Source organism: Chiloscyllium punctatum, chromosome 8 (genome assembly GCF_047496795.1).
Source record: "Chiloscyllium punctatum isolate Juve2018m chromosome 8, sChiPun1.3, whole genome shotgun sequence".
NCBI lineage: Eukaryota > Metazoa > Chordata > Chondrichthyes > Orectolobiformes > Hemiscylliidae > Chiloscyllium > Chiloscyllium punctatum.
In genome coordinates, this window is record NC_092746.1 from 27,624,196 (window position 1) to 27,646,202 (window position 22,007).

The 22,007-nt window shown below is 37.1% G+C and overlaps 2 protein-coding genes across 9 annotated transcripts in view; both read left to right on the forward strand.

Annotated features, from left to right (window-relative positions):
* Positions 1-1,191, forward strand: part of cdk6 (cyclin dependent kinase 6) — a 251,069-nt gene extending 249,878 nt beyond the window's left edge. For all 6 annotated transcript variants that reach the window (XM_072575262.1, XM_072575265.1, XM_072575263.1 and 3 more), the window contains 2 exons: positions 26-161; positions 485-1,191. In XM_072575262.1, the coding sequence (XP_072431363.1) occupies positions 26-161; positions 485-631 (283 nt within the window). In that variant the 3' untranslated portion in view covers positions 632-1,191. The remainder of the gene's footprint in view (positions 1-25; positions 162-484) is intronic.
* A 13,018-nt stretch (positions 1,192-14,209) lies between these two features.
* Positions 14,210-22,007, forward strand: part of fam133b (family with sequence similarity 133 member B) — a 43,021-nt gene continuing 35,223 nt past the window's right edge. For 2 of the 3 annotated variants that reach the window (XM_072575268.1, XM_072575270.1), the window contains exons 1-2: positions 14,210-14,355; positions 18,485-18,582. In XM_072575268.1, the coding sequence (XP_072431369.1) occupies positions 14,332-14,355; positions 18,485-18,582 (122 nt within the window). In that variant the 5' untranslated portion in view covers positions 14,210-14,331. The remainder of the gene's footprint in view (positions 14,356-18,484; positions 18,583-22,007) is intronic. The other variant, XM_072575269.1, reaches the window with a different exon arrangement.

The following is a 22,007-nucleotide window of genomic DNA, read 5'->3' on the forward strand; positions in this document are numbered from 1 at the left end:
GTTAAAGTATTGTCTATTCATACAGTGTACTTGGTCTTCCAAGTGAGGATGACTGGCCTCTAGATGTGGCACTACCAAGAGATGCATTTTCAACAAGATCTCCACAACCAATACAGGACTTAGTACCAGAGATAAATGAACCAGGGAAAGACCTGCTGCTGGTATGCTTGTGTTCATATGTTATTCATTAACAGTACAATTAATTTTTGTGAGCAAATGCAATTTTTATTATTGAAAACTGGCAAATCAACATGAAAATTTACCAAATTATATGATTTTTCTCAAATAGTGGATATCTATGAATTTATAGATTTTACTTAAATTCTGCATTCCTTTGTTGAAAGAACATGACTAGGAATTTCTTCAGAGCTATTATTGTTTTGCTGCTGTTAATCGAGCTTTGACAAAAATATGCATTTGGCTAATCTTGTGCTAATTGTAACTCAATATTTTATTTTTATTCTGTTTCTTTTTTAAAAAACAGAAATTTCTAACCTTTAACCCAGAGAAGAGAATATCTGCTTTCAGTGCACTGTCCCATCAATATTTTATGGACCATGAGAAATACACTGAGAATCAGAACTTGTGTCTATCTTCAAACCAGTCTTCTTCAGAGGGGAACACAGCTTAACCAGAAGTGCACAAAGCCGCAAGATGTGCTGATTTCGTAGTACGATTTCATTTGTTGAGCATTGAATTTTTGGTCAGACATTATATTCTTGCAAAGATTACTTGACAACTCAACTCAAATATTTTACAGTATGACACAATCTCATCAGTATGCTGCTTTTAAAATATGTCTCTTATTTGTGCTTTCTTGATTAACAGTAAACCACCAATCGGTTATATAATGAAACAATGCAAAAACTGTTGCGGCTCCTCCGTCATCTCCTCCCTATCCATCCTGCCCCAGGAAATTTCTGGACTCAATTAGCTGCTGTCTATTCACAAATGCTGCAAAATCCTGTTACCTGAATGTGGCGTGCTGCAAATGTGAAGTATTTGGAAAAATGGGATAAAGTCACTGCCAAACTACCAAGTACAGTCACTGCCAATCCTGCCAGAGTTTGTTCTCCAGCTGCTAAGGCCACAATTTGTTACGTTAAAACAAAAGACATACTAAATGTCCTCACTGAAGAAAGAATGTAATTTTTTAAATGATCTTTGAATAATAAACCATTAAAAGTGAAACATTTTTCTTCAACCATTGCCCAAGGTGCTGTGAACATTTGGGTATCAACAGTGTTTTATATCAACAAATATGGAAAACATTTCAGAAGTGATTGCTGTGGCATTAGCTGGAACAAAAGATTCTAACAGAACAGTTGGATTTTAAAGAACAGCTTCATGTTTTGCCAATAAGAAGGAACATTGTTTTTAAAAAATCATGACTACTTTTTTGCATTTATACAAGATGCTTGTTTTAGATGGTATTTTTATATATACTGTAACAGAAGACAAAGCAGTGAATTTGGAAAAATATATCTTTAGAATTATAAGATGCTTAACACATATCAGTATGTTTAAATGCAAAATGAAAAAGCTAGTGAATGAATCACTTACATTTTCAATTTATGATGATCTTCAAATTTCACAGAAACACTCCTCCATGCCTAGTACTTACAGAATGTTATGAAGAGGTAATGTATGTTCAACTTGGTTGTCACCATTTGCTGAACTTAAAACTGGATAGTCACATCTTAGGGACATGGTATAGGATCAATAACTGATCCGTGCAGATAAAAATACAGAAATATATTAAAAATCAAGTTTCTGTGTTTAAAAAAATGACTTGTCACAAGTTTACGTTTTGGAAATTGCCAGATAAAGCAGACTGGCTGGGGCAAACTGGATGGATGGCATCCCAGTCAAACTGCAATATTACAGATGAATGGATACTTATCCCATGGTAGTTGAATCATTGTAGTGCAATACAGCACTGACTATGATCGAATCCGATGCATATTAGTATCTTTCTTATAAACTGCACTGTATCAATTGTGTTCAATTAGAAAGCCATCAGCTTCAAATAACTCTGACAATACAGATTGGTAATCATAAAGTGCTTGTATTTAACATATAAATCTGGATTAATGTTAAATCAGCCTCAAGAAACAATTTGTTTCATATAAAAGCTAATATTTATATTTTTCTTTGAGATAGACTTGCTTTGGTAAGAAATCATTGCTGGATGGCTTTTAGGACTGTATTGTGTAAAGTTGAAAACAAATAAGTACATCAATCACATTAAAACACTGCAGTTTACAAAAATTAAAGCATGGTGAGAAAGGCATATTTACTTTGATGTACTATGAATAAAGAGAGTTTAACATGTTAAAGTAGCATAATATTGCAAGGGACTTTTATATATAACATGATTTGGAGATGCCGGTGTTGGACTGGGGTGTACAAAGTTAAAAATCACACAACACCAGGTTATAGTCCAACAGGTTTAATTGGAAACACACTAGCTTTCGGAGCGACACTCCATCAGGTGATTGATGAAGGAGCGTCGCTCCGAAAGCTAGTGTGTTTCCAATTAAACCTGTTGGACTATAACCTGGTGTTGTGTGATTTTTAACTTTATATATAACAAGGTGTGCAACCAGTCTTTGTTTCAGTGACTGATGAAAAGCAAACAAAATATTGATTACAATAGACTTTGGTGTTGATGAGGTATATCTTTGATCTCAACAACTAGGAAATGCATGTGTTCAGCCTAATTTCAGTACAGATGAATCTTATGCATCAACATGATTTGTAAATATTGTTTAAAAGGCATAAAATAAAGGGGATAATTTTAACCTATATTTTAACAAGACATTTATATTAAACTGAAGCTATAAACTTTCTAACATGTCAATTTCAGGGGAATTAATAGTGTTTTTGAAATGTATCTACATGATACCAACATTCAGCAACTAATTTGACTATGGTGCTTCTAGATAATATTTTTATCTTTCAGGAGAGCTCTAGGGCTGTTCTTTCTAAAATAGGTGAGGTGGATTTGTAGCAAACATCTTCCATCCTATTGTAATAAAGTGTTTCTTTTGTCTTCAGTTGAAATCATAATCATTGTTAAACATACTGCCATTGTAGTATTAGACCACTGTCTCCAACAAAAATGGCCATGAAAAGCAGAAGTAGATGAATGGGTCAGCAAAGAGGAAAAAAGTAAAATGCAAAAGAAACAGTAAATGGTATAGGGAACATTTCCTGTTTAAGGAACAATCATTGCAGTTTAGTTTATGTATGAAGTAAAGGTAATGTCACCATTGTCCGAGGTGACCAGAGGGCTGCTCTGTCATAGAAAGAGATGACAGGTGGTACATTTAACCTGGGGGTTACTGTGCCTCAGGCAAGGAGAGAGTTTGAGCACGCAGAACCATCCTGATAGTGTTATTTTAACAGCACCTTTTTTATTTCAGGGCAATAAGTGACATACAGTATTGCAAAACAAACCTGTTTTATAGGTTGCTATACATTCTTTCAGATATTGCAATGCCATTGTCCCATCCTCCAAACTATGATTCTCACTACCATGTCTCATTCCTGCCCTACTCTCAGCATATTATCAAAGTCCATTTGTGAAAAAAAAAATTTAATGCCATTAGTGGACAGTTGAATGTCAGTTTTGTTTTAATTTTAAGAAATAAACAACAATGAAACAGTCCAATGCTCATACCATTTACAGTGCTGTTTGGTTTCCTACAAGCCATGGAACAGAGTTTTAAAGAGGCTGCCTCAAGTTCTATTCTACATAGTAAACTTTAAGTCTTAAATTGAAAATAAAATCGTAAGCAATTGGTACATTATATAGTTTAACCATTTGCTTAATAATTAGAATGTAGCCCAGAGTATTTCCAAATAAATTGCAAAGAAACTGATAGCAGTGGAGCTCCCACATTTCATAGCTCATAAAATCAGAAAACCTTGTTTCTTTTAGCAGTATGTATTAAAAATAAAGCTTTACTTCTGTACACAGGTTCATATATATTTCAAATTCCCAAGTTTCTGTGCAAAATGTTCAGTTAGGGATTTCATGGATTGCTGACGAGAGTGGTGCTGGTAAAGCACAGCAGGTCAGGCAGCATCCAAGGAGCAGGAGAATCGGCATTTCGGGCATGAGCCCACTCTCAAATCTGATGATCAGCATCTGCAGTCCTAGTTGATTTCATGGATTGAACAAAGCCAGTGAAGTTTATGTACCTGGTGAATATCACTACAGAATCTAGGTAACCCAGATATGATTTTCAATATCCCATGACTCTATTGTCAATCAGCCATAGTTCAGGCTATAAACCAATGACAGTCATTATAGTGTATAATAATAATTTACATATTAATTGTCTGCCTTGAGACTATTGTATGTTGCATCCTCATTGAGAACAGGTAAAACTGAGTATCAAATGTGATGTACCTGTGGCCGTCGCATCCATCAACATGGAAGTTTTCTGTACTGACTTCAAACTCTAGCTTAATCAGTGGATTACATTGACATTTCAGTTAAAACCATTCCAAGTAATGTACTGTGCTGTACGTAGCAAATAAAACTGCAAGCCAAGAGGTGTTGCCGGAGCTACAATGAAATATATCTAATAATGACACAGTTCCTTACAATTTCATTTCTAAAAAAAATTAAAGAAACTTGTCCTAAATGAAAAGGTTTAGCAATGCAGATTTGCATTGATTTGATTTCATTATCCATTGTCAAAGAATTTTAAAAACAACTTTTCATGGAAATTATGATTCTTTAACCATTGATTTATAATACTTGTATCTAATTAGTGAAAGTTTACTTGTATATAGAGTAAAATAGTGGCTGTCAAATGTCTCAACACTAATATAATGTGCAGTTTTTAATTAGGCTGTTGAGTTCACTGAAACATTAGCCATAGCTAGTTGCTAATATTGATATAAATGCTAGTAGACTGTTGGTGATTTTTTTTCCATTTGTGGCTGTGATGATATTTCAAATGTTTCAACAGCAAGAAATAGCACATAAATGACAGTCAGTATTTAACATTTTTAATGAAAATACTGCAGTCAGAAAGCGGATTTCCACTAATGATCTCAATCCAATATAACCATTTAAAATAATAACTTTCGAAGTATTTCTGTATCGAACATTGTGTTTTAATGGAGTTCTGGGAAAAATATAGCAAAGAAGATTTAGTCAAGCAGAAATTGCTTAGTAAAACAAATGTAATCATCCAGACTCTTAAAAGATGAGGAATAAACTGTTGAAGCATTTGATTACAGCTAGAAATGTCAGTTTGTTTTCTTGTAACTTTTGTAACAATGAGCAAGATAGTCATGTTAAATATGTAATGTCTTATCAGTTATCCAATTTTCAAATTAATCAATGTTCCAGAAATACTGTATACTCCTCCTCCATAGTCATTATTTTGTATTGAGAGGAAGACAGACAAAGAATGTGATAAAAGAGAATTGAGAATGGGTGTTAAACGAGTATTGAGTGAGCATTGGAAAGGTAAAGGAATTTTGGGAGTGGATAACAATTGAAAACAAATAAGTTAAAGTAAATAACATTGCAGGAACCACAGAGGTTAAGGTGTTTCAGAAAAATGATTGGCACATACATTATCCAATGGTCTAAGCATTGATAACTGCCAACAACAGAATTATAAAAAACAGAAAACATTAGGCAAGTATTATACCCTTTCACAGGATGGGTAATATCTCAAAATTAAAATAGAAATGAGAAATTTGATATGAATTTAACAAGCATTTGTAAGGTGTTAAACAGGTTTATTGTTAGTGAATAGAAAAAAAATAGAACAAAACAGTGTCATATTGAGAAATATGTCACCCCAGAGAGCATGACCATGTAATAGTGGGTTAATAATGTGACCTTGCTTTTCAGTAGAGCACTATGGCTCTGCATGTAACTGATTGCAAACCTTTTAAACTCTGACAGCAATGTTAAGTAGGCTGCAGTGTAAAATCACGGAGGAGGTTTGGTACAAAGTGCTGCTTTAGTTTGGACAGTTGTGGACTATGTATGATTTCAACCTTATGCATTAATTGTTCTTATGGTATATATGCAATTTTAAAACAATTTTTAAATTGTTAGATATGCTGAATAGTTCAATAGGATAATGAAAAGCTGGACAAGGAAGGCCCCAAATTCAATTTCCACTGTGTACAATCACAACTGGGTAGAAGTATGAGACACTACATTTACGTTGAGTATCCATGGTTAGCAAAGAGAAAATCAACCAAGTTTCCTATTTCTGACCAATATCCAACAAGTCTAAAATGAAATGTTAGTCTGTGATTGGCAGGTGAACAAAACAGTGTTCACCTGCCAATCACAGACTAACATTTCATTTTAGACTTGTTGGATATTGGTCAGAAATAGGATTCACAGTACTCACATTGAAGGTTCACAAATCAGCATCTACAGCACAAATAATTCATTTTAACTGCATGATTATTTTAAAGTTGTGTAACTGAGGCAGTTCCATCAGACGTTTCTTCCACAGATCTTACATCCAAAGATTGGGATTTCAGAACATTCTAATTTTAGCCAAAAATTGAGTGGAAAAGTGGCACTTGTCCTGCAATTTCATTTTGGTTTTTAAGTATGGTGATGGGGCATGCATTGTCAGATTTTACCTTTATATGTTGTCCTATTGCTAAAAATACATTTTTTTTCCAGTGTAGCTACAGTTACAAAAGTAAAACCTCACATTTTCATGAGAGGGAGAATAAATGAATCCTCAATTATTTAAAAAAAAGTAACACAGAAATGGCATTTTCCAAGAAGCAGCTTTAAGGAATAAAATAACTCCGAAAGAGATGTCACTAACATTTAAAACTAAATAATGGGAAAAAGTTTTCAATATCAGTGCAGAAAATCAAGAATAAATTATACTTTGCATATATTGAAATTCCACAATCATTAAAGCTCATCTGAAAATATTTTTTCCAAACCTGTCCTGTCCACAAAACTGGCTGAGACCCCAGATTGAAATACCAAGGGTGATAATTTTACCTTTCACCCATTTGTAGCTGCTAAGTATGTCAGTTAGTGTCTTTTAAATGCAAAAGAAAAAAAAGTCAACAGTTGTATTCTGTTATGCTGACTAATGGCACTGATTCATGGGATGATTTTAAGTTTTATTATGCAAATTCACTTTTTAGACAAAATTTGAACTGTAACCTAGCCTTTGCAGTCTGAAGCTTATTTCCTAATTGTGCCCAAAGGAGAAACACTCTCTCTTCAACACAATATTAAAGATAGAGTTCTGCTGGTACTGTACCCCTGTATATAATACATCATGTCAAAGTAATAAAAAAGTTCAACAAAGCACAATCTTGACAAAATACTTCTAAATTGCATTTTTTGTTATTTATTCAAGAATATATGTCATATAAAGCAGCAATATTGTTTAAATCAGAAATTCATTTTACAGTGAACAGTGGTTTTAATCCTTAAAGCTAAATTATACTTAGAATATTTGACATTTGAACAATATCTTGCCAGTTTAGAATATTGACTGTGTCATCATAGAACTGCTACAAAGTGAAATGTTGCAAAACACATAAGACACACTGCAATCTTTATTTGTGAATTTAAGCTGCAGTTGTAACAAATGCTTATTTGATTCAACACATCATGGCACTTTATTCTTTTGGCTGTGCCTGTATCAGTCATAAGATTATGAATTGTATTATACTCCACAGTTTACCATGCATTCAGCATTGATATATTGCAGCGGATAGGCTGTTACTTCTGTGAGCTGACACTTAAGAGTATGACATATGTTTTATATCTGAAGTATAATTGAAGGTATCCAATGTCTAAATCAGAAGCTGATCTAAATTCAGTTAAAACACCATAATTTACTATGGACATCAGGTATTAACAAAATTCACATCATACTGCGAGTTTAATTTGCAACTTAGTGAATGAACCACTTTGCTAATTAATGCATATTCGTGTATTTTAGCATAAATACATTTTAAGATGTCCCATCAGCTACGATCAATATTGTTTATCAAATGTCATTTAAGTTTTTTTTCTGTTTTACACTGAATTAAGTCGGAATTCCAGTGTTTTACAGAAAAAGAAATAAACTAGCTTGTATGCACTCCATTTCCTCAAGTTGACTTTGCAAAAATGAACCCCAATACATATTTGATATAACTAAATTTTGATTTCTAAAATGCTTTATAAATTTAAGAACAAGGAGTGGGCTGGCAATTCAACCCCTTGAGCCTATTCTGCTATTTCATATGATTATGACTGTACTCATCTCTGACTTAATTCCACTTCTCTACCTGCTCTCCATAACCACTCAACTTATTACTAATTTAAAATCTGCCCATCTATCTTAAATTTACTCAATGTCCTAGCATGACTAGTAAATTCCAGATCTATGGCTCTTGAGAGAGGTAATTTCTCCTCCTCCATTTTACACCTGCTCCCTTTATCCTAAAGCTATGACCTCTCGTTCTAGATTAACTCACATGAGAAAACATTTTTTACACCTACTCTGTCAATCCCTAAAACAAGTTGCTCACATTTAATTACTTAGCCACACCAACACATTTTTATGTTCTGATGCCTCGACATTCCCACAGATATAATTCCAGTAGGTGTGGTTGGATCACATCCAATAGATCCCACCAGCCATAAAACCTGAAAACTTTGGAAGGTTAATGGGAGAACACCTTGTTTCAGTAAAATTCATCCCTTAACTGTCTTTTCTACATGCCCACAGAAACTCCCACATCCTTTCTATCCTTGATCTGCCTGACATTCCTGTCAACCTTATGAAAATAGGAATATTTTTCAAAAATGCCTTGAATTTTCAGGGTTCATATGGAGGCCAATATGCCTTCATTCAAAATACTGCACACCACATAAATGCTGATTGCCAGTTGGAACAATTCCGTAATGAGTACACACTTGTAGCTTAACATATTCCTTCCCACTGCTAATTGTCTCATCCAGAACAGATAGAAGTTCCACCCCTTATTCTGGGGAACAGTGAAGATCTACCAGTTGGATCTCCACCAATTCCTTGGTTCTTCCTGGAGTTATGGCAGGAGACTGTCAAAATATCTGTGATATTTCAAACATACTTTCTAGACCATGTACCCTTTGGGTCCAAAAGGTATTTTACCAATGTATGGATGTTCATAACATTGGTAATTTTGTCACTTTCCTATGCCCTTTAGCAAGGACCTTGTCTGTATAGACTTACATGACAGATAAATCTTCAACCTACAAGTTAAATTGAATTAATTTGTAAAACTTATTTTTGATTAAACAATCTTGTGTTGAATCAAATTATATTTATATGTTCAAGTATCTTGTATGACTGGTCAAGCTTGCAAAGCAGGTGGTTAGATTAGTATGGACACCAAATATGTATAATGGAACAAATATGATTAAATATTTATAGGTTTTTTTTGTAATAGCTTTGTACTTAGAGCATTCCTGATTCATGTTTGCTGCTAAATTTATGCCTTGCCTGGGTCTACAGTTTAGAATGTGTTAAATAGGGAACAAGATTGCATTGGGAAAATACACCAATGTTAATGCTGCTTGTGTTTGGTGGACTTTTGCTGTCTCTATCTTATGTTTTACTTTAGCTTGAACTGTTCTTAGCTGCTAAATCATATTTTGGAAATAAATAAATATTGTAGTGTGTACCATACTGTGGAAATGTGTGTGACTTCAAGAGAATCTTTTTTATAATTCTGTAAATGGATATTAATAATATGCCATGGGATAATACCACATTTCTCAGTCCAGGTGGTAAATGAGGATTGGGGTTTAGAATTGGCAGCGGTAGTCAAAGGAAAGTGATAGTCCACCTTCTTTAAAATGTGGAATCAGCTAAATACATTTCAAAAATTTACTATTTTGGTAGCAGACAGAGGCCAGAATTTTGTCACATTGCCAATGGTTTTACCGCTGGTCAGAGAACCAACTGAGCACTTCCCATCAGCTCTTTAGGGAATGCCCGAGAAAAACTTGTGTTGTTGAGACAATGAATTGGTTATCCACACATCTTCTCTACAACTGAGATTTCCAGTGGTGGAATTCTGGCTTGCTCAGAACTGCAAATTAGAGGTTAGCTGCTCATCATCTAGACAGACAAAAAGGAAAGGAAAATGTTGTAGCTCTGATATTTAAGGATGACATCAGGGCAGTAGTGAGAAATTATATTGGTTCTATGATGGAAAAGGTTGAATTAATGTCAGTGGAAATTTGAAATGCTAAGGTGAAAAAGTTACTGATAGGTATAGTCTGTAAGCCATCAAATAATAGCGCAGTAGAGTGGACAATAAACAAAGAAGAAATCGATGAATGGAAAAACAGTATGGTAATTACCATTGGGGATATTGATTGGTCAAAAATCAAGTCAGTCAAGGAAGCCTTGAGGGGGAAGTTCATAGAATGTATCTGTGATAGTTTTTCTCGAACAGTATGTTTAGGAACCCACAAGGGAGCAAGCTATCCTAGATCTGGTCCTATGCAACAAAACAAAGTATTAATGATCTCATACTTGGGGATGAGGGAGATGTACACTGGAAGCAAATAATAGTGGAGGACTTTCAAAGTGCTTTTTCAGTGCTCAGCAAAAGTATACACCAGTGAAAAGGAAGGACTGTTTTTAAAAGAAAAATGTGATTAAACAGCTATGGATAACTAAGGAAGTGAGGATATCAAATTGAAAGCTAATGCAAACAAAGTGGCAATGATTATTGGGGAAACTAGGGGATTGGGAAATCTTTAAAGGTCAACAGCCACAATAAAAGCTATAAAGAAAGATAAGATGGATTATGAGTAAACTAGCTCAGAACAGAACAGATAGCAAAAGCTTCTACAAATATATAAAACGAAAAAGTTTAAAGTAAACATTGGTCCTTTAGAGGACGACAAGGGAGATTTAATAATTGCAGATGAAGAAATGGCTGAGGTGTTAAACAGGTATTTAGTGTCAGTCTTCACAGTGGATGACACAAATGACATTGCAGCATTTGATGACAAGGGGTTAATTATCTAGAAATGATCATCATCACAAAAGAGGTAGTGTTGGGCAAGCTAATGGGGCTAAAGATAGGCAAGTCTCCTGGCCCTGATGGAATGCATCCCAGGATACTAAAAGAGATGGTGGAGAATAGCAAATGTGCTTGTGGTAGTTTACCAAAATTCGCTGGACTCTGGGGTGGTTCTGGCAGATTGGAAAACAGCAAGTGTGACACCAGTTTAAAAAAAGGAGATAGACAAAAGGTGGGTAACTATAGGTCTATTAGCTTAATTTCTGTAGTGGGGAAAATGCTTGAATCTATTATCAAGGAAGAAATACCAAGACATCTGGATATAAATTGTCCCATCAGACAAAAGCAGCATAAGTTCATGAAAGACAGGTCATGTTTAACTAATTTACTGAAATTCTTTGAGGACATTACAAGCACAGTGGACAACCGAGAACTAGGGGATGTGGTGTATCTGGCTTTCCAGAAGACATTCGACAAGGTGCCGCACAAAAGGCTGCCACATAAAGATAAACATTGTTACAGATAATGTATTAGCATAGATAGAAGATTGGTTACCGAACAGAAAGCAAAGGTGTTTTTCTGGTTGGCGATCAATGACTAATACTGTTTGAACCGCAATTGTTTACAACTTGCATAGATGATTTAGACTAGAGGAGTGGTAAAGCAAAGTGCAGACGAAACTGAAAATCTGCAGAGGGATATAGATAGGTTGAGTGAGTGGGCAAGGGTATGACAGATGGAGTACAATGTTGGTAAATGTTAGTAGGAATAACCACAAAATGGACAATCTTTTAAGTGATGAAGGCGCATGGTACAGGGATGGAGTTTAAAAATAGGGAAGTTATACTGCAACTGTACAGCATGCTGGTGAGGGCACACCTACAGAAATGTGTATAGTTTTTGTCTCCTTACTTGAGAGAGGATGTACTAGCACTGAAAAAGGGTGTAGAGGAGGTTCACTAGGGATGATTCTAAAGTTGAGATGGTTGGCTTATGAGGAGAGATTGAGTAGTCTGGGACAATATTTATTGAAATTTGGAAGAATGAGAGGGGATCTTAGAAACATATAAAGCTATGGAGGGAATAGACAAGATAGAAGCAGTTTCCATTGGTGAGTGAAACTAGAACTAAGGAACAGTGCCTCAAAATAAACAGGAGCTGAGTTGAGGACGAACTTCTTCATCCAAAGGGTTGTGAATCTGCGGAATTCCCAGCCCAGTGAATAGCTGTTGAGGATACCTCACTGAATGTTTTTAAGGCAAAGATAATAGATTTTTGAACAGTAAAGGGAATTAAGGGTTATGATGAGCAGGCAGGTAAGTGGAGTCAAAAGGTGTAGAACTGGAAACACATAGCCAGTCAGGCAGCATCAGAGAAGAGTCGACATTTCTGAAGACCTTATGCTCAAAAGGTCAACTCTCTTGCTCCTCGGATGCTGCATGAGCTTTTCCAGTGCCACACATTTTGACTCTGATCTGCAGTCCTCACTTTCTCCTAGGCAGTAAGTGGAGCTGAGTGCACTAAAAGATCAGCCATGATGTTATGTTCATCATTGCTGCCAGCTGCTGGTGGCACTGCACCAACTGGAAGCCCAGGATCAAAGAGCAACTCTGAGTCACAGATGAGTGAAGGCAATTGGGGAAACTCCACACCATGCTAATTGTTTGCAGCTCTAAGACTAAGAAGTTTGACAGCATCCAAGAAGCGGCTTGCTTTTTTGGCACCATATCTGCCACTTTGGTCATTCACTCCCTCAACAGTAGATGCACAGTGAGATAAAATGCTCTGAAGCGGGCTCCTCCAACAGCACGTTCCAAACCTCGGACTTCAGTACCTGAAGAAGAAATTTAGCAAATGCATGATAACAACACATGCAAGTTCCCCTTCAATCTACACACCATCCTGAAATGAAATTATATCTGTTCCTTTAGTGGCTTAAAATCCTGGTAATCCTAACAGACTGTGTGCACCAGTACATAAATGCTGCAGTTCAACATAAGAAGACCACCACCTCACGCTGCAGTTAGTGATGGGTAATAAATCCTTGCCCATTCAATAATACTACTATCCCTAGAAAGAATAAGAAAAGATAGATCCCACAATAGTGTAAATGCAGAAGGAGCATAAAATTGTTTTCCAACAATGCAGTGGTGTACTGCATTTTGTCTATGAGCAACAAATATTGGTATAGTGACAGTTTAGGTGATAAATTTGTGTCATACAACAGTTTATTCTCATCTGCAAAATATGATCCAAACATTAAGGTGTTTTCTAATGTAATAGACAATGTTAACTTACTCTATCATATTGATCAATGCTGTTAATTATGGTCTTTCCAGATACCTTTTGTTTCAATTAGATGGTCCCTGGATATCTAAGCACTCAACCACGTTGAACGCCTTTATCAGGTTTTTTTTGGTTTACAGACGAACACACATGCACTGGAAATTTCAAAGTAACTGAGCATCTCTAAAATACACAAACTGTTGACTGAAATGCTGGAATTGTTAAACATCAGATGCTCTAATTAAGACAGTTACAGTCTTCATTCTGGACGAATGACCCAAAACAGACCTGAATGCTTTCATCATTTGCGTTTTATCACGTGAAATCTGTGCACTGTCGGTAGATTCAGTAACACTCGGCGCACAATCTAAACCGACCTTGTATTGCCTGGAGATGGACATTAAACATCCACGGGCACAATAGTTTAAAATGAGTTTAACGTCTTGGCCGACATCAAACACAGCATCAGCATCAAAACGAAGCATTCTCCGGCCACTTATCCAATAACTTTTTTTTTTGAAACTTGGAATTACGTGAAGATTTACAGTATTTCAAAAGCAATCCAATGGGTATCAAGCGTTTGTTCGGACATGGGATGCTACAAGTTCATTTGGAAGAACAGCAGCATCACACCCCGAATGTATTTGTTCAAGCTATACTTTGAAAGAAATTTTATAACAAAACAACAACCAAGACCGCTAATTATTCAGAACAGTTATTGTTTTCTTTTACCCGAATCCAAGCACCAAAAAAGACTATTTAAGTTCGTGAACACGGATTAAGGAGTTTCATTCCGAGCCCGGCACGAGCCGATAACGACCGTTGAAAAACCGGAAGTGGCGGTACCAACGGCCGGCCCCGCACTGCGCATGTCCTGCTTCCCGTCGCCGTCACTTCCGGCGTCCTTGGGCCGCGCTGCGCAGGCGTGACAGCTGCCGGATTCAGTTGAGAGCGGTGTCGGGCTCGGCTTGTGCATTTGCGGACCGTGGTCCAGGGAACATGGGCAAGCGGGATAACCGAGTGGTGAGTGGTTAGCCCTGCGGCCTAAACCGGTTTTCCGGGTCTCCGGCTCTCCGGCTCCGTGACAGCCGCTGACGCCCCTCCAGGGGAGATAGGGGCCCTTTTAAGCACATTCGGCGGCTGATGTTTGTAACGCAGCAGCGCAGGAAATGATGAGCTAGGGGCTGGTGAGCTGCTCTCTGATCCACATCCCAGGTTGCTAAAGGAAGTGAGGGTGTTGATAACGGAAGAGCTTTCCATAATCTCCCCCAGAATAGGGGAGTCAGTGGGAGGAGGGTGGTGGGAGATGTTGGAAACCTGGAAAATGGCAAATGTGATAGCTTTACCCAATAAGAGGCCTAAATATATTGCTGCTCATATATTGCTAGTCAGTTTGACACCAGGTGGTGGTGAAGTTTTTTGACATCATAATTAAGAGAATTTAAAATCAACAGGTACTTGGAGAGATTTTGTTAATTTAGAAGAGCCGGCACGAGCTTATAAAAGTCATATTTTGATTGAATCGAATTTCACTGATTAACAGAAAAGTTTGAAAGAGAAGAATTAGATGTTGTCAGTATGGACTTGAAGAATATGTTTGACAGAGGACTGGATAAAATGAACTGGTCGATGATACTCATTCGCCTAATAATAGCGCTAATGTAGATATCAGTACGGGGGCAGTGCGTTGTGTTAAATTACAAACAAAAACAAATTGCTGAAAAAGTTCAGGTTTGGCAGCGTCTTTGGAGAGAAATTAGAGTTAAGGTTTTGTGTCTGGTGACCCTTCCTCAGAACCGTAATATTGTAGTAAATTGTTTTTTGGTCTAGAGAAAGATATGAACGTGGTATATCTCAAGACTCAATGCTATGGCCCATGACGACTTTGATATATATTTTTATATATAAATAAATCGCATGCAGTGAAGTACATAGTAATATTCTAAAATTTATCCAATGTTAGCAAACGGAGGTGTTACAATTGACTGAAGCAAAGCAGAGCTAGTTTCTCAAATCGGCAGATAAGTGGCCGGTGGAATTTGAAAAGTGAAGTGGTAACAACATATGGAGAGGAAATATATACCTAATGGCATAGTTCTAAGTGGTGTACAGGATGGGAGGCTCCATGCGCATACATCTTTGAAGATAGCAGGCCATACAGGCAGTTCAGTTATAACACATCTTTCGCTAATGTGAATTGACTGTAACACAATTGGGTGAATAAGGAGTCCTTTTTCTAAAACGTAAACTTCTAAAGTGTGTGTTGCATATAACGCCATTACATCACCAGCACTTTGTGTATTTGTATTATGTGGTTTTTGTATTACACAGGGTCACACAAGAATATAAATATTGCATAATATTAGAACTACTTTGTGAGAATAGTTGGCAAAGAATATGGGACCTTGGCCTTCATAAATGGAGGTATTAAGTACAAAAGCAGGGGAATTATGCTGTTATAGAACCGATTAGGTCATTCAGGCTTGGATTGGAAAGTGGTGAATGACATTCATGTGCCTCAAGTGTTAGATAGCAACTATGCTCACTGAGAGAATCTAACCATCTCTAGTTTGCACGCTTGATCGCTGAGCTGGAAGGTTTGTTTACAGACATTTAATCACCATGCTACGTAATATAATCAGTGAGCATCTGGTGATGTGCTGCTGTTACTTCACCGGAGGCTCACTGATGATGTTACCTAGCACGGTGACAAAACGTGTGAAAGCAAACTTACAACCTGAACCTCAACCTGAGCGACAATTCTTCTCAAACATTGCTAATCATCTCTGTTCGAGATTCAAAAATGTTGCCATTGCTGAATTACCCAACCTTTGATATTCTGGGGATTACCACTGGCCATAATCCTAACAGAGGCACCCACTCATTAATATTCTGGGTCCAAGAGAAGGTCTGAAGATAATCCTGTAGAAAGTTACTCACTTCTGACTCCCCAGAGCAAATGCCACATCTTCAAGATATAATTCAGGTATGTGAAGGATTACAGTAACTATTAACCAGTAGTTTGCTAACCGCAATTCTCATGCAGCCAGGTATTGACCCGGAGACCACCCCCATGCCACTGACACCACCACCTTTGGATCGAACCTTGTTGATCGTAATTGCAGGCAGTCCTGGCCACAGCTGACACAGTCAACCTCCCTATGTGTGCCTGATATGAGAGTTTACTGTACTTTCTGCTTTCCTGACTGAGTTCTTTACCATATCTAAGACATAGTCATACAGCCAACCATAATCCCAAACTAAACTAGTCCCACTTGCCTGTGCATGATCCTTATCCCCCAAACATTTCTTATTCATATACTTATCTAAATATCTTTTAAAAGTTGTAACTGTACTCTCCTCCATCGCTTCCTCTGGAAGTTCTTTCCACATACAAATCACTCTGTGTAATAAACAAAAAAATTGCCCCCATGTCTTTTTAAAATCTTTCTCCTGTCACCTTAAAATATGCCCTCTACCCTCAAAATACCCCCCTGCTGGAGGAAAAGGCACCTGCCATTCACCACCTTATGCCCTTCATGAATTTATAAACCTCTATAAGGTCACCCCTCAACATCTTGCTCTCTAGTTTAAAAAAAAGTCCTAGCCTATCAATCCACTCCTTTAAAACTCAAGCTGTCCATTCTCAGCAACATCCTGATAAATCCTTTCTGAACCCTCTATAGCTTAATAATATCCTTCCTGTAACAGGGCAACCAGAGCTAGACAAAACTCCAGGAGAGGCTTCTTAATCACTGATTGTATAAAATTAACTAATATGAGTGTTTTGGTGTCTCAATATGTCCTTGATTAATATCCCATTCGCCAAACGAGCATTCATTTCTTTCACCAGCATCTCGTGGCAGCAATGTGTACACCCTAATATAAAACAACTTGGGAAACTTCTTTCAACAGTATTTTCTTAACCCAAAGCCCCTCACCCATTTTAACAAAGGCTACAGGTAGATGGGAACTAAGATTATTTCCCCCCCCCCAATTACCCAATTCACATTACTCTGACTTGAAACTATTGTTCGTGCATTGCTATTGGGTCAAGATCGTGGACCACCTCGTGGTATCCCTCTTCACATCACGTCTAGCAATTCTGTAAGCCATTACCACCTCCTCAAGGGTAATTAAGAATGGTCAGTAAATCCTGGTCCTGCCAGCACCCTCTATCCAAAGAAAAAATTAAAGAAAAGGCAATATTCCTGTTTCATGTCCATTATTGAATAACTTGAATTCTGAATGACCTGAATACTGACCTGTGACAGTGTCTGACTGCATCATTATCCCTTATCTTCAAAACTCACCCATCTCTACAAATCTTTAATTACTCCTTTTATTTACTGAGACATCATGTAAGTGGACCATTGTGGCCAACCACTGCAAATCTGATGTGCTGTGGACATGGAAAACAACTGTGGCAACCAGGAACAAATTTGTGGTTGCTGACTGCATCCAAAGGCATATACCAGTAACCATCCTTTGGTGATTTGGCTCTTCTTTAAACTATTGCATCTGCTGCTCATTTTTATACAGCAGCTTTATTCATCCTAATGTTCTTATCATTGGCCACATGTTGTATATTACAGAGACGTATACACCACTAATGATCCCACCACATTATAGTAACAAATGTCAGAATTTGGTCCACAGCTATGGAGTAAAGGATGCCCTACAGCTCACTGCATTAATTTTGCAGGAAAGATGAGTAACAGAAGTTAGTTGTAATTGTGATCGCGAGAATACATTTTTTTTCTGAAATTGCAAGAAACAAATTTAAAGCCAAGCAGGTACTTGTGAATCTTGCCATTCTAGCTGCAGATGTATCCCAGAGCTATTACTAGCGCTAGTGACTGTCATCCATCAGAGAAGATGGGTAAACCTATTCCAAAGGTTTTAATGTTTCCAATGAAATTTGTCATCTTTGTTGAATCTTGCTTCAATAACTTTTTTACTATGAGAGGCAAACTTAAAAGGTAAGTGGATTATTAAAAAGACCTTTTTAAATACTAAGTCATCGGCATAAGTTAATAGTGGTAGAGGCATCTTGCTTTGCATAACCAAATGGCTTGGCAATAGCTTTGTTTTACTGTTTAGTATTTACAAATTCCTGGTGCAGTTGTCTAAGTCTTCCTCACGTTTTTAGGCCTTTATTAATCCAGTGGCTCTTGCAAGAGCTCGAGGCCCTGCACCTTCTTCTGGACCTTCTATACAAGATTACTTGAGTCGACCAAGACCTACTTGGTAAGAAGGATAGGAATTATTCCACTTTTTCCTTATTTGAATTTGATGTCTTACATTTCTTTGTTGTGAGGAGTGATGAGATTGTGATGCTTCAATATCAAATGAATATCAATGCAAATAATAAAATCATAGCGATTTGTCCAAAAACATGTCAAACTGTTAGTTTAGAATGTACTTTTTATTACTAAAGATTATTTTGTAACTTACCAACTGACTTGAAATATAGTTCTAAAAGTTTTAAATTATTTTTGATTCATTAATTATTTGCAATAAGAAAACAAAATTGATTCTAGCTTAACCTTTCTTGCAGTTGTTCTGACTTTCTAAAATGGATACTTGGTCTTTACAGCTGAATGCATTGACTTTCATCTAGTAATGCTAAGCCATTTCATTTTGAATACCATGTCATACCACATGGGAACACTGTGCACATTCAGATCTGCTGCTAGAATTGTTCATTTGTTTCGATTACAACTTGTGTTGTTAAATATGTGAAAACATTGACTGATTTACATCAGCCATTTGCCGTTTCAATAAACCATATTCATTTTCTGGTCATCATCCTTGGTTTTAAAGGCAGTGATGTGTATTGTCATTTAGCTGATGTACCTGCTACAGTGCAGAGAGGAAAGAACTGGGGCTAATCATTGGGTTATTATTTGGGATAACGATTGTGATATGTCTTCATTGGTGGAGAGTGCATGTAGCATGAAGACCCTTACCAAATCCTGAAGACAGTCAACGAATGAGGCATAAAGATAGCATTATAAATTGGAGAGTTGAGGGAGGTGTCAAGTTTGAATTCCATGATTTCTTGTCTAGTCATCATACCCACCAACATTTTAACAAGGTTTTTTTATCCAATCTGTGAAAGATTGTGAAATGTTTGTCGTCCAGAATTAAAATCCAAATGACACTTTATTCAAAGTGCATCCTTTATTGAAAGCAGAGGTTGATCTGAAAAATATTATGGGATATTTACAACTAGGTTATAAATTTTTTTATAATATTTGCAGCTGCAAACTTTTTTGTGTCCTGATTCCCAGGTTTAACAGTTCTTGATGGTCTGAAAATGAATTTATCATATTCATTTGTTGTGGAACTGACTGAGAAGGGAAGGATTTACAGCACAAGGACAAAACAAACCATTCAATCCCTCAAGCCATTCAAAGTGATCACACCTGTCCTGACACCCAGCTCCGTCATCTCTTCCCCACATCCCTTAATATGTTTATTCGACTACACAATTGATCTTGGATTTTTTTGATATCAATTGCTGTTTATAGAAGATAGTTCCAACTTTTTATTACACAGTGTGGAAAAGTGTTCCCTGATTCCACTCTTGACATTTCTATCTTTATTTTTTAGTTTATAACTATAGTAACTGCATTACTCCAACAATATAGTTTCTCCATCTTGACATGTTTCTTTTATTATCTTGAAACCTTCACTCATATTATTTCTTCACCTTCTAACTTCCACGGAATACAACCAGAATTTGTGTAATCATGCTTCGTAATTTAGCCCTTGGAGTGCAAAAACCATCTCACCATAACTAACAGGACTTAGTACTGTGCAGAGACGGAGTCCTTTCAGGGTCTTTGTGCTGGAAAGGATCCCATTCTTTAACTTTTTTAAAAGTATCATCAGCATTGCATCATCTGTAAAGAGATGCAATATTTTAAATGATGTCAACTTTTCTTTTTTTTAATAGCAATTTATACTCTGCAAATATATACCTAAACTACTCAATTTCACCATGTGACATATGTCTTTCATTTGTACAAGGCAATGGTGAGATTGCACCTGGAGTGCAACTTGCAGTTTTGATCCCCTTATTTGACTAAGGATGTAATTGCTTTGGACACCATTCAGAGAAAGTTTGCAAAATTAATTCACGATGAGAGGCGTATCTTATGAGGTGAGATTGAGTAAATTAGATTAGATTAGATTAGATTACTTACAGTGTGGAAACAGGCCCTTCGGCCCAACAAGTCCACACCGCCCCGCCGAAGCGTAACCCACCCATACCCCTACATCTGCATCTACATCTACATCTACCCCTTACCTAACACTACGGGCAATTTAGCATGGCCAATTCACCTGACCTGCACATCTTTGGACTGTGGGAGGAAACCGGAGCACCCGGAGGAAACCCACGAAGTAGTTTAGGTTTATACTTGTCTTTCAAAAGATGAAAGGATATCTAATTGAGGTATGCAAGATGCTCAAGGGATTTGACAAGGTAGATGTAACATAGATGTTTCCCCTTTGGGGCAATCTTGAATGAGATTCCATTTTTTTTTAGGCTAAAGGGCGGCAGATTTAAAACAGATGAGGAGGAATCACATTCTTGAAGGATTGTGAATCAGTGGAATTTGCTGTCCCTGAGTGTAGTGGATGCAGGAATAAAGAATAAATTTAAAACCATAAGACATAGGAGCAGAAATTTGGCTATTCCGCCCATTGAGTCTGCTCTGCCATTCAAAGATGGCTGATAAGTTTCTCAACCCCACTTTCTTCCTGTAACCTTTGATCCCCTTGATATTCAAGAACCTATCTATCTCGGTCTTAAGCATACTCAATGACCTGGCCTCCCCAGCCTTCTGTGGCAATGAATTCCATAGATTCACCATAACTTCTCTGGCTAAGTTTCTCCTTATCTTCGTTCTAAAAGGCCTTCCCTTTACTCTAAGGCTAAGGCCTTGGGTCCTAAACTCTCCTACCAATGGAAACCTCTTCCCAACACCAACTCTGTCCAGGCCATTCAGTATGTTTCAATTAGATCCTCCCTCATACTTTTAAACTCCATCGAGCATAAACTATGAGATCGGTAACGTTTTTCATATGTTAAGTGTTTCTTTCCTGGGACTGTTCTTGTGAACCATCTCTGAACACGCTCCAGGGCCAATACGTCCTTCCTGAGATATGGGCCCCAAAACTGTGTGCTGTACTCCAAATGACCAGAGCCTTATGGAGAATCAGAAGCACATGCCTACTTTTATATTCAACTCCTCTCAAACTAAATGCCATCATTGCATTTGCCTTCCTAACTACTGACGCAACATGCAAGTTTACGTTGAGAGAATCCTGGACGAGAACGCCCAAGTCTCTTTGCACTTCAGGCTTCTGAATTTTCTCCCCATATAGAAAATAGTCCATGTCTCTTTCCTATCAAAGTGCATGACCTCACTCTTTCCTAAATTGTACTCCATCTATCACATCTTTGCCCACTCTCCTAAGCTGTGCAAATCATTCTGTAGCCTCCCTGCTGCCTCAAAGGTAGAGGGATAAGTAGCGATCTTTGGCTAAGTCTGCAGATGATACAGAATGCCTTCATTACCTTCATCTATATCAAGGTTAAAAATCACACAACACCAGGTTATACTCCCAACAGGTTTATTTGGGCACTGCTCCTTAAGGTA